The sequence below is a fragment of the Hyalella azteca genome, unplaced genomic scaffold (genome assembly GCF_000764305.2).
Source record: "Hyalella azteca isolate HAZT.00-mixed unplaced genomic scaffold, Hazt_2.0.2 contig5827, whole genome shotgun sequence".
Classification (NCBI taxonomy): domain Eukaryota; kingdom Metazoa; phylum Arthropoda; class Malacostraca; order Amphipoda; family Hyalellidae; genus Hyalella; species Hyalella azteca.
The window spans coordinates 68,036-81,607 of NW_025936007.1; the positions used below are offsets into that span (position 1 = coordinate 68,036).

At 38.7% G+C, this 13,572-nt stretch overlaps 1 protein-coding gene across 2 annotated transcripts; it reads right to left on the bottom strand.

The window, feature by feature from the left end:
• Positions 1-23: 23 nt before the first annotated feature.
• On the bottom strand, positions 24-11,957 carry LOC108667257 (60S ribosomal protein L7a). 2 transcript variants are annotated; one of them, XM_018154257.2, is made up of 7 exons: positions 11,895-11,946; positions 9,533-9,572; positions 4,101-4,263; positions 3,441-3,596; positions 2,229-2,449; positions 529-651; positions 24-236 (listed from the first exon to the last, which is right to left on the bottom strand). In XM_018154257.2, exons 2-7 carry the CDS (start codon positions 9,548-9,550, stop codon positions 39-41), a joined length of 879 nt encoding a protein of 292 aa, XP_018009746.1. In that variant the 5' UTR covers positions 9,551-9,572; positions 11,895-11,946; the 3' UTR covers positions 24-38. The 2 variants fall into 2 exon arrangements, with proteins under 2 accessions (XP_018009746.1, XP_018009747.1); XM_018154258.2 differs by lacking the exon at positions 9,533-9,572 and having other exon boundaries at positions 11,855-11,957.
• Positions 11,958-13,572: the final 1,615 nt, after the last annotated feature.

Genomic DNA, 13,572 nt, shown 5'->3' on the forward strand with positions numbered 1-13,572 from the left:
AGAAGGTTAATTGAAAACCATAATGCAAGTCTCGCAATTTATGCCAGCAAGGCTGCTTTCTCTGCCTTTTTGGTCTCTTTCGCCTTGGCCTTCTCGAGCTTCTGCTTGCGGGCCAAAGCCTTGCGTGAGAGAGCGCCACCTCCCCAGCTCCTGCGGATGTCGTCGAAGCGATCGTTGTAGTGGGACTTGATCACATCGATGAGCTTCGCAAGGTTGTTCTTGTCAGCGGACTCGACCTGCAGGAAATGTCGATTTTTTTAGTCAAGTTGCCTACAAATATGGGTTTGATGATCCCTTCATGCATAAAATCAGAATGTCATTTTCTTCATTAATTCAGGTGAAGAAATTGCAGATCATCACGCATGAATTGATTGAGCAAGTTTGCTTGGAATTATGTTATTATTCAATTCTATATCATTGAACTTGTTTCATGAGCGACTAAATGAGGTTTATTTATCCTGGATTTTAATGTAGGAGTTTTCGTAGGTATTCCTTCAGCCTGCGTTGCTACACTAGCAAGGGTCTCACCTCTGTCAGGGCAACCGCAGTGCAGGTCTTCCTACGAACAACAGTTCCAAGTCTTGCCTTGCTCTTCAGGATACAATAAGGAACTCCCATCTTGCGGCACAGGGCGGGCAGGAACAGCACAATCTGAGAGGCAATCAATTAATATGTTTGGCAAAATGTTGCCAGACTCGGCACACTTGAGCAGTTTGGACATTGCATTGGCGCAACACATTTCGTAGTGGAAACATCATAAGTAACTTTGTTAATTTCGCTGAACATCTCACATACTGTATGCGTCCGCAAAAAGAGTCAGAACCTCAAGGGCCACTCGTGTGAATAACGCAATTTAATTTCCGGTGCATTTAAAACCGCGTCACAACTGACGCGGCGGAACTCGCCATAACAGGCGCTGCGTGCACCGGATTTCAATAACGGCAACAAATCGACACATGAAAACAATTTGAAACCTAATGTGAAAAGACGCTTCAGACAACTTATAAGATATCATATTTTGATTGTATGCGCCCGCAAAATGAGTCAGAACCTCCAGGGCCACTCACGTGAAGAACGCTTTTTCATCTCCGATGCATCAAAAACCAACGTTGAACAACGCTGGCGGAACCCGCGAAAGCAGGCGATACACGCACCGGGATTTAATAAAAATTAAGCATCTAGATTAATATTTGAATACCTCCTTTTCATCGAGGGTATATAGTGGTATAAATGCTATGCTGCAAGTTAAAGGGGTAAGAAAATTTCCAGCGCCGACAAACTCAAAAATTTAAAAACAAACTGGGCAGATAAACAGAATTTCTGTAACAAATGCAGCTCTGTTAGACAACCGACAGGCTTGCGGCCGGAACAACGAGCCACGTCAGCGCCGTCTAGCTTTATTCTCAGCACAAACTGAACGCCGTGTGCGTTGAAACGACACACGGAGCTGGAGTGCTGGTAACAATCAAGGGAGACTACTCAATTTTTACGAGGACGAATTACTTCACAAGAAATAGTTTCAGGCAGGAAGAAATTGCGTAGAATGCATTCAATCAAAAATCGATTGCCATCTAACATGTTGCCAGGAATCGAGAGAACAACCGTCGAGCGAAATTGTATTAGTTAATAAAGAGAATGCAAAAAGTTGCTCCCGCCACAGCACTGTAATGGCGAGTGTGGCACAACCAACAGACCTGCCGCCTGGACAGCAGGTCGCGTTAAGTACAGCCGAGGTTGTTCTCAGCACACAAAGAACGCCGTGTGAGCTCAGGGCATCACGGAGCTGGGGTGCTGACAACTACACAGGTCTTGAGACTAGAAGCATGAAATACATTAAATGATCAGCATAAGGGCTGTGGGCGAATTGTAGCAGCTTTTGAGAAACTTATCCGCTGTGTTAAATGTGTAAACCTCGTAGCAAGACGTGCATTTACATCCATGGTACGAGGTTAAATTTGGCATTCGTGTTGACTAGTCTGACATGAATGTAGTGGCCGTATCGGCAAAATGTTATCAAGTCATGTAGTGTTCAACGTATTTCAAGCATGTCAATCAATTCTCCTCCGGTGGAATGAAACCAGTCTTATTCCACCGCATTATTCGGAATTACTGAACGTAAGGCTTTTCACACGGAAGAATAGCATAGAAAAGATAAAAAAGCACGAGCCGCGAAACTGAATAAAATAAACGTATCAAATTTACGGAGCGAAGATATTATAAGTTCGTACCTCAATCGGATCAACATCATGGGCGATGACCACGAGTTTGGCTTTCTTCTGTTCGACCAAAGTCGTAACTTTGTTGATGCCTTGTTGGACGACCAGAGGCTTCTTCTTGGAAATAACGTCCTTACCCGCAGCCTGCTCCTCGGCCTGCTTCTTGAGGCGGAGCTTAGCTGCGAGCTTGGTCTCGGGTTTATACTTATTGAGGAGAGCCAACACTTCACGAGCTGCACACATTATGCAATATCCAGTTAAGTCAATGCTTAACGGTACTGTTGGTCACTCAAAACAGTTGAGACCAGTTAAACAAACATACATATTTATGAATACCCGTTACTAACTCAGCTTAGAGCTTCAATTGTAATGTTACTTTACCTTTGGCACAAGGCAACTCGAGATGACAGCGACGCAGCAGCCTGTAATGCAGGAGGAAGTCTCACCGAGACTTGCCTCGACTGTACCAGACATCGAAGTCAGTGACCAGAAAGGTGCACTTTTCGAGTCCTCGTGTACAGCCCCACCAGAGGTGGCTACAATAGGCGCGGGCTTGGAACCGCTTCATAATTGAACAAAATCCTCTCAAGTTATCCTTATGCGCTGCCCCAAGTGGTCAAAGAGTATAAAACAAAATTTATTTATTGACGCGCAGACAACTTGAGAGGACGTTCTAGAAGCCTACAAGCCCGTATAACATTCGGTAATTGCATTACTTCACGTGCAGCGGTGCGCTCGACTTCCTATTGTCGACTACAAGGACCACGCATTCAAGAGCCATAGGGCTACATTGCAAAAATTTTAGGCTAACTATGGAATTCTTATCAATTAGTAATCATTGGGAGACAAAAAAAAAAATGGAATAGCCAGAACTCCGATAAGTTGAATTCTAAGGAAGTCGAGCGCAAATGCACAGATGGTAGCAAATGATGCTTCAGCTTCCACCTCAGCGGGCGTCCAGGAAACCTGAAGTATGGTACCCAGGCTTAGTGCAACTGGTGTAAACTTGTTAACAATTGGACGAGTTACGCCCACCAACGTCAATACCAACAAAAACTTCATCAAATGTATAAAAAATATCCGAACAGTTTTTATTTACAGATAGCGAGTTAGTGAGCTTCCAACTCATTTTGTTCTTGTCCTAAAGTCTAAACTAAGAATAAATGTTGAAGTCCTGGCAAACTAAGCTTTCCTTTTTATTGCAAGACAGCTCAGACGACCGACCTTGATGACTGTCCAGCGTCTGGCGCTTGTTGAACTGGTACACTGGAGGAGGCACCTTAAGCCTCTGCAGGAGTAGGGCCTTCTGCCTCTGAAGGGTGATGTAGCGAGGCCACTTAGTGAAGCGGGTCAGATCCCTCTTGGCCCAGTCACGTTTGGCTGCACAACATCCAGAAAGTGAATGAAAGAATAACTGATCAATCATATTAGAGTTTCTTTGACACCTGAGCACCTGACGCCACCTGCAGTGCTGATTAACATCGGTATAGACCAGTTTAATGGTTTGTTACAGCTTGAAAATTGAGCATTTTCAGCACTCCCGCCAAAAGGAACCATTAAAAATATGCAGAACGAGAGTTTAAATAAAAATAGAAGAGCGGCTATTCTCAACATAATGTCATCTGCATAGCAAGATAAGCATTGCTGACCAAAATTGGATGTCCGGATGTATAATTTGACCATGATTTCCAGATAAAGTAAAATCAATACAACTTTCATTATCTCGATCATCAATTTTAAACGTTTACTCATTCACGAATCAAGTTATCACAAGGTTGGCTATGAATATATGATTAGCAGTGACGTTTATCATCAGTATTCGAGATATTGTAACGCACAGTTGCCTGTGTGGTGCTGCTTTCATTAACTAAGAACGAGACTTACGCTTGCTCGTGTTACGAGGTCGCTTCTCGAACAGAGGATTGACAACTCTCTCCTTCTCCTCCTTTTGAGCTTTTTTGGCAGATGATCCACCAGCAGCATCAATGAGAGCTGCGGGGGTGGGAGCTACCTTCTTTCCTTTGGGGATCTTCTTCCCCTTCGCAGGCTGAAAGAAGACCAGACAACGTTAGCAATGAGCACCACTTAAATTTAACACAAACCATTGCATTGTAATGCTTGCGATTTATTTGCCAGAGAGTTTACATTGTACCAGAGAACCAATGCATGAACAATGAATCATAAACGCCACTTGGACAATAATCAGTTTAACACTGTCAAAATGTATGTTCAAGCATGAATATCTCTGGACACAGATCATATTAATTGAATCCTCAAAATCTGCTTTCAGGGTAAATTTACACATTGTATTTTGAATCGTAATTTGGTGTACCTATGTTATGCATTTATTTTGTTGAACACCTATCAATAAACATTTCTCCAGATAATTATATTCATTCTTATTCATTCACGTCAATAAAACTGCTTCAGAGCATGTCCACTGAAATGAAGGGAAGGTTTTTCCAACAGTTTTTCAACAAACCTAGGAACATTAGTGCAAGAATGTTGCAAACATGCAAAGGCATTTTGGAATATTTTTTGCTAATTAGGAAAAAACAGTTCCAGACAATATTCATAGATTATGCAATTTCCAACCTTAGTAGCTAGACAGACTAATGAAAATGGCATCAATCACTGATTGAAACTAAATGCTGAAATAAATATGTAATTTTGCTTAAAACACGAGACATTGATGAGAAGTAAAACCATAATTATAAGCCTCTGTATAAAACTAACTTTAAATTTTGAATATTATTAATCCAGGAAAAAATTTCAAAAATGGAAAAACCAATGCTCTTTGAAAAAATGTCCAACAGGGCTTGTCTTCCAAATTGACACATCTACCTTCACGGAAAAGACAAGAGGATTTTTATTTTGCCTCGTTGATCTAGAAAGGTAGGAGCTCTGCTGAAGGATTGAAAGTTTACATTAAAGACCAATCCAGCTGGTAATTTGCTCAAGCACAAAAAATATCAGTAAAAGTGGAATGAGAGAGAGGCCATTTGTTTTATGCGTGACAGAGGCAAGAGGGAAACTGTGAAGCACCTGATGATGAAGAATGATACATACAAAAGGTTGAGACTGGAAATGATGAACAAGACCGGCAATGATGAACAAGACTGGCAATGATGAGCAAGACTGGCAATGATGAGCAAGACTGGCAATGATGAGCAAGACTGGCAATGATGAGCAAGACTGGCAATGATGAGCAAGACTGGCAATGATGAGCAAGACTGGCAATGATGAGCAAGACTGGCAATGATGAGCAAGACTGGCAATGATGAGCAAGACTGGCAATGATGAGCAAGACTGGCAATGATGAGCAAGACTGGCAATGATGAGCAAGACTGGCAATGATGAGCAAGACTGGCAATGATGAGCAAGACTGGCAATGATGAGCAAGACTGGCAATGATGAGCAAGACTGGCAATGATGAGCAAGACTGGCAATGATGAGCAAGACTGGCAATGATGAGCAAGACTGGCAATGATGAGCAAGACTGGCAATGATGAGCAAGACTGGCAATGATGAGCAAGACTGGCAATGATGAGCAAGACTGGCAATGATGAGCAAGACTGGCAATGATGAGCAAGACTGGCAATGATGAGCAAGACTGGCAATGATGAGCAAGACTGGCAATGATGAGCAAGACTGGCAATGATGAGCAAGACTGGCAATGATGAGCAAGACTGGCAATGATGAGCAAGACTGGCAATGATGAGCAAGACTGGCAATGATGAGCAAGACTGNAGCCTCAAACACTAACCAGGGGACAAACAATACAAACTGGGCTTTTTTATTGAATGATTTGAAGCAACCATATTTGGGACGTGCCACTAAAGGGTTAATGCTCTACCACTGATGAATAAAGACTGCACAACATCATACCAGAAATGGAATTTTCTTCCAATTACTGAAATTTCTTGGCTGATTCAGCTCCAAAGTAAGCATTTTTCCATACATTTGTAATCCTACATACACTTCAGTTAAAAATTACTTGAATTAGATAACAGGTATACAATTCCTCCAGCATGACTCTTGAACTAAAAATAGCATGAAGAGTTCTAGTCATGGCTAAATGATAGATATATTCCACACCAGGTTGCCAGGATCCAGCCAACACATGCAGATGCACATAGCATGCAACTATTTATTAACAACTAGAGACTTGCCAACAATAGTGAGAATATCTTTGCAATTAAAAGAACTTATTTTAAAGCTTTTTTACCATCAAAACATCAAGATTAACATTTGGCAAGCCAGTGTAGAATTCAGAATGGGTAATATATTTTTCTCCTTCATACAAGAAAATGGGTTTAAAAGCCTACCACCTTACACCCTCCACTGCAGTGACAATTGATGCACTGAGCTAAACAAAATGCTATGGATGCAATATTGTGGGCCATGATTTGGAATCCGATACTGGGTCGGGCAGTTGAAGACGTCTTACTTGATTGCATCCACTAGTCATTTATCCGTAGCTAACTAATTATTGCAATGAATATGTTCTAAAATAAAAAAATTATAAATCAAAATTATTTGGTAATTTATTATTCATAAATGTTAATTCATTGTGTGTTTAACTTGGAGACGAATTGCTATTGAATTAATATTGAGTCTTATCAAAATCTCAAAAAATTGTAACCATTTTTGATTCTTTCATGTCTAACTTTAATCCCTCCTATTTTTATCCTTTCTATCTTAATTAAAATTTCTGGATCAAAAAAGTGGGAGGTGGGGTAAACGCGGTATATTCCATCACATTAAAGACGCATCGAGAAATGAAAAACAATAAAAAAATAACCGTATGCATTACTCTAGTTCTGTTTGCTTTATGTGACTCAAAACACCGCACTCCGTGTCAGCAACAACAAAACGTCACAAAATGTTGCCATATTTATTTAAAAGCCTTTAGAATGGAAACCTACCATTGCTACCAAATCCCTATATTCCATCACTGTGTGTGGCAATATTCAGCACGTGGTGAGGCGTATTCCGTCCGCGCTTCAAATTCTACTGATACGTAATGCCGTCATCCACGTGTTCAAATTCCGTTCGCTGCGTGAGCTGTATTGGAATGCAACACGGCTTTGAATTAGAAAACTAATGAATATTGAACACTACTTAATTACGCATTTAATTAACAACTATTAAGCTTTTAATTAAGCAAATTTTAATTTTTGTACACAGCTTGGAACAATCTGTGTGTCCAATTCAAGTTGTGACGGAATTAGTTTTCATGTGTCTAAATCCATTTCTCAACTTGATCATCTATTACTTTATATACCACTTGAAATCAGTGAATACAATATACAAGTATACTTAAAGGATTCCTAATACATTCACAGACGTATTTAAAAGTCTCATGTCCCAAACCATAATATTCTTCCTATAAAAACAGTTATTCACTATTTGGTAGAGCAAGGTCAACTGTCAAATTTGACACATTTTTCAATCTCACTGGGTAGCGTGCATCGTCTCTCTTTGGATCTAAATATTTTCCCACTAGATGGCCAAGACCTAGTGTTTTAAAAAAAAGTGGTCTAAGTTACCCCATTTTACGGTAGTCGTTTATCCGTAGCTAACTAATTATTGCAATGAATATGTTCTAAAATAAAAAAATTATAAATCAAAATTATTTGGTATGATTTATTATTAATTCATAAATGTTAATTCATTGGGTTTGACTTGGAGACGAATTGCTATCGAGTCTAATCAAAATCTCAAAATATTGTAACCTTCATTTTTTATTCTTTCATGCGTAACTTTAATCCCTCCTATTTTTATCCTTTCTATCTCAAAATTTCTGGATCAAAAAAATGGGAGGTGGTTAAAAAATAAATTAGGAACCTTAATTTTTAGAATTTCATCCTGATTATGTGAGCCAGAGTAAAAGTATAAAAAACTGAGAGGTTGGGAACAATAAATAACATTCAACGATTCAAGTATCATGCTCAGCCTCAAAAACCACCTAGTTTTCTTAGCAACATGAATTTCTTGATTCAAACTCAACACAACTACCACACAACTGACAAGGATAGACAGAAATCCATTGAACAAGATATAGTGTAAAAATTCATCAAATTAATTGTGCATCACATGGAATTTATACCAAATAGTCTTACAGAAGCTGTCACAATGTAATATTTGAAGCAAATTCAACTTGAATTCTAAAATGTACAAAGCTAAAAAAAACTGGTGCCAGGAAACTGGAAGTTGAAATGCAATGTGGGAGTGAGGCTACCTGCATTAGGATCATACATAAAAAATTGACTTTAATCAGAATTGTGAGTAGGTAAATGAGGAAATTAAAAATGAACTGATTCTAAAAAATTGGTTGTGTGAAAATTGCCAATGCACACAACCCACAATGTGGGTTGTGTGAAAATTGCCAATAAGATTTAGTAACAGACTAACAGCCATCATGCAAGGAAAATAGTAAAACCTATTGTTAGATTCATCATTTCATGCTCTATGGGTTATTCGAATTATTTTCTGGAATTATGTTGCATTGTTGCATGTTTATCTACTTATTTAAAGGGAAAATCAACACAAGAGGCCAAGAGATGTTTGAAAATAATAGACGGCTGGCAATCCAAACAATTTTTTAGGGCCAAATTATGGGCTTAAAATCAAGAGTACCTAGGGCTAGGTACAATGAATTGGTCATCCAAGCACATCATGGAACTTTGGAAGCATTGAAGTTGGAACTTGACTCAGTGCTGGCATAGTGATTAGTGACAAACCATGAATTTTTTAGAATCAGTTCATTTTTAATTTCCTCATTTACCTACTCACAATTCTGATTAAAGTCAATTTTTTATGTATGATCCTAATGCAGGTAGGTATCCAGGATACTTTACTGGCCTACATATAGAACTCAAAAATGAGTTTGGAGGGACAGAAGGATAGTGAAAAAAACTTTCTGCTTTGCCACATTTAAAAATGTCTGAAATTAGGTTTAAATCTAGAGTAGGCCTACCTAAATGAGGAAATTGGAAATTAATTAATTCTAAATTTCTAAAAAAAAATTTTGTTGGTCACCGTGCGGGTGAGTTCTACTCGCTTCATGGAGACAAAAAGCACCATGCACCATGCCTAATTAAGCTCCTTTACTCTAGATTTAAACCTAATTTTAAATGTATGACGATGCCGGTTTGAGTGGTATCTAGCAGTAGCTTATACACGAGCGAGTCGCTCATTGAAATGTCATGACACTCTACTAGAACACCTTACAAGTTACTGGCGAGATGTCACGAATTTCGTCTACAGAATCGCAACTATTTTGAAAATAAATATCGAATAAATAACCTTACCTTCTTCTGTCCAACCATGATGATGAGAGCGGCAGCGCACCACAATTAAATGAACGTATAAGTCTAANCGGGACGCCACAGTCCCGTCAGTCACGAAAGGGTATTAAAAAACAGATCTGGGTGAAAAAAAACCATCGCTGTTAGTCATGTGCTGCACGTGTTGTGTACAAATCGTCAAACAAACGTTCGAACTTCTGACATCGACTTCGGACTACCGCCCCCCCCATCGCCCCCCTACCGCCCTCTTCTTCCTTACCGCCCCCCAAAATCTTTCCATCGCCCCTAGGGGGGCGATATCGCCCACTATGGGAACCACGGGTCTAGTCTCTCTTGAAGACGTTCATACTCGGAGCGTCAACGATGCTAGTAGGGATGTATTATAGTCTATAAGAAGCTTTTGAAAGTGAATTATAATTTGAAATTATTATTTATGGGGGTAATTTGAGTTCAAGTTCAGACTATTGGCTTTCAAAATAAAATGTTTACACGATATAAATTGAAATGATTCCTAGTGGGGCAACGGGCCCATGCGTGTCACGGGGCAAAGCACCCATAATATGCTCAATATCTCTCTGTGAAAATCTATGACTAGATTTTTCAATTACAAATTACACTTCATATTGTATGCTTTTTTTATATTTGCCGCCTCAAGGCAGCAGGTTCTATTTTCTAATTATGCGTATTTCTGACCCCTTGTTTCTCTTTCATCCTTAAAACATTATTCGCAACTATAAAAGGAAGCCCAATTTAAGCATATATTCTAAAACTGAACTTTAGGATGTTCTGATGGAAATTAGGAATGGCAAATTACCATGAGTTAAAATTGCCAAGTAAACGTTGCGTCGGCCCATAGACGGCAACATGAAGCAACCTGGAATTCTTTGTTTAGGAAGATACGATAACTACATCCTTGAATGTAGTTATCGTATCTTCCTTGAAAAACTTACATGAATGAATGTAAGTTTTTAAATTACATTTCTCTTATTTTAAACTGTAAATTGTAGTTTTATCATGTTTAAAAAAAATATGCGATTGGGGTAGAGGGACTAGGGGTGGGCGCCTCGCCCCGAGCTCCAGGGGAACAATTTTTTAGGGCCAAATTATGGGCATAAAATTAAGAGTACAATGAATTGGTCATCCAAGCACATCATGTAAGCATTGAAGTTGGAACTTGGAACTCAGTGCGCAGTGACAAACCACAGATTTTTTAGAATCAGTTCATTTTTAATTTCCTCATTTACTCACGATCCAAGTCAATTTTTTATGTATGATAATGCAGGTATTCAGGATACTTTATTGGCCTACATATAGTAGAACTCAAAAATGAGTTTGGAGGGACAGAGGGATAGTGAAAAAAACTCTCTGCTTTGCCACATTTAATAATGTTTAAAATTAGATTCAAATCTAGAGTAAATGAGAAAATTAGAAATTAATTAATTCTAAAAAAATTGGTTTGTCACCATGCAACTTGCAAGTGAATTCTACTCGCATCATCCGCATGGTGACAAAAAAATTTTTTAGAACCAGTTAGCGAATTCCTAATTTCCTCATTAAGCTCCTTTACTCTAGATTTAAACTTAATTTTAAAAGTACGAGTGACAATGCTGGTTTGAGTGATACCTAGCCTGGTAGGCTATCCATGAGTGAGTCGCTCATTGAAGTGTCATGACACTTAACTTAGTTAACTAGTCTACTAATGAGACTAAAAAATTTGACTTGAGGGAGAGTCTAAAAAACTTGGCAGTTTTGCTTTGGCAAAATGCCTGGCAGATTAGCCTAGGATATTTGCAAAAACATTTGAAAAGGTTGGGAGTTGGGACTAGTATGGGAAAGCCCATGCCTGGATCATGAATTGGTCAGCAACAACTTGCCCCCAAAAAATGAAAAGCTAATATTAAGCTAGAATTCTGAGATTTGCTACTTACTATGCATTTTAGCCTTATAGGGATATTGAACCTAGCAAGGCCTAGGTAGGCTAGCCTATTCAAACAGGCCTAATTACTAATTTCAAAGTCACCTTCATCACTGGTCTACTTGAAATTTTGAATATAGATTTTTTGGTGTGGGATTTCTACTGTGAATTTTGATTGAAATTTTCCTTGCTTCTAAATTAGCTACCCCCACTAAAACGAATAACTAGACGGTATTGTACAATTTAAATCAAGAGATTGCGAAATAGGATGACCTGGCGAGAGGAAACTACAGAGCAGTAGCTCGTATCTAATTACACCTTACAAGTTACTGGCGAGAGCCGAGATGTCAAAATTTTCGTCTACAGAATCGCAACTATTTTGAAAATAAATATCGAATAAATAACCTTACCTTCTTCTGTCCAACCATGATGATGAGAGCGGCAGCGCACCACAATTAAATGAACGTATAAGTCTAAGTGCGTGGCTGGCCGAAATGAGATAGATAGATGGTTCTCTACGGGCAACGTGAGGCGAATTTGTCTAAATTCATCTTGCACAAACTATTTTAAAATAGGCCATGAAATTTTTCGCGAGTTCGGCGATGATTAATTATTAGGTGATAAATGAATTAAAGGTGAATAAATATAAACAAGTAGATTTGAAAATAATTTTTATAATCAGTTAGGTAGTAGATTTTAAGATAGAATTATAAGAGAAGTGTCGACCCTGAAGAAATAGTGGCCCATGGCCTGTTGCCGGTGTCCGAGAGGTTTGCCGATTCTTGTACTTTCCATGACTTTATTCCACAACGGATTCAGCCTTTTGAACTCGATCTTTCCATAACTGACGACTGTCTGAGATATATACTGGACTTATTGCAAGGCCCGTAAGGTGCTTGGAATATTAAGACTGGACATATGTTCCTGCATAGCTTCGTATAGTCCAGTGGTTTCCAAACTTTTTCAGGCTGGCGCCCCCTTTGGCTCCCTAGTGAAGAATTTCTAGCGCCCCCCCCCCCACAGACGTACGCCTCTTTCTTAAAATTCAGTACACTGCAATTTTAAAAGATGAAGGTTAAGCACAAATGTGTACTTTACAAATAGAACCCCATTTAGCGAACCAATATGTTTTTCAGCTGTTTTAAACCGGTCGGTTTTAAATATATAAAGTTTCGTTGAAATCTGTTCTGTAGTTTAGAAGAAATTTCATGATCGCCACGAATTTAAGTGACAAATTACCCGGCGATACGGGCCGAATATAAGGAAGTGTGAAATCATGAATGACGGTAAATGAAAAAAAAACTCGCAAACGAAAGTAAAATCGAAAAAAATGTATTAGCTAAAAAATCGCCGTTTGGTAGTTGGGAATGTATATTCAAAATTTCGTTCAAATCTGTTCTCTATTTGGAAGAAATTCTTTGATCACTGCAAATTTCGGCCTGTTTCGCAATATACGCTTAACTCACGAATGAAGGTGAAATTGAAAAAAAATTACGAGTTGAACATCACCGTTAGGTTCTGATGAATACGTGTTCCAAGTTTCATAGAGCTGCGTTCATTAGTTTGGGAGATATTACTTGCTATTTGAATTTGGAGATTGGTCGTGAGACCGGCCATGAGTCCGGCCGTAAATTCGCCCGAGACGTCCTAGGTTTCTAGTGCTGAAACAGTTAACATTTTCGTAACGGCTATACGTATTACAAGCTTTTATTGTAATTTTTTTACAGAATCGCAGTAAATTAGGACTAAATAATGCATTTCTGTTGAAAAAATAATTAAATATATGTTAATGGTAAAAATTCTATAAGCGGGACTTGAGAGTCCCAGTAGTAAATGGACAACTGAAGTGACAGATTTTGCGACATTAGGCTGCAACAGTGTAGCTGCACTTCTGTTGTTATTTGTTGAAATGTATCTTTTACATGCAATGCTTGGCTCTACAGGCAAATTTGGAGTTCGTGATAATAGAAATTCATCATTATCAGCAATATATTTATTGTTATAAATAATGATTTAGCGAAAAAAATATTAATCTACTATGCATACTTTATAGTAGTTGAATGACATATCACAAAGTTCCTTTGGATAACGTGTGCAATAGCTTATTATGCTTATAATGACATATCAC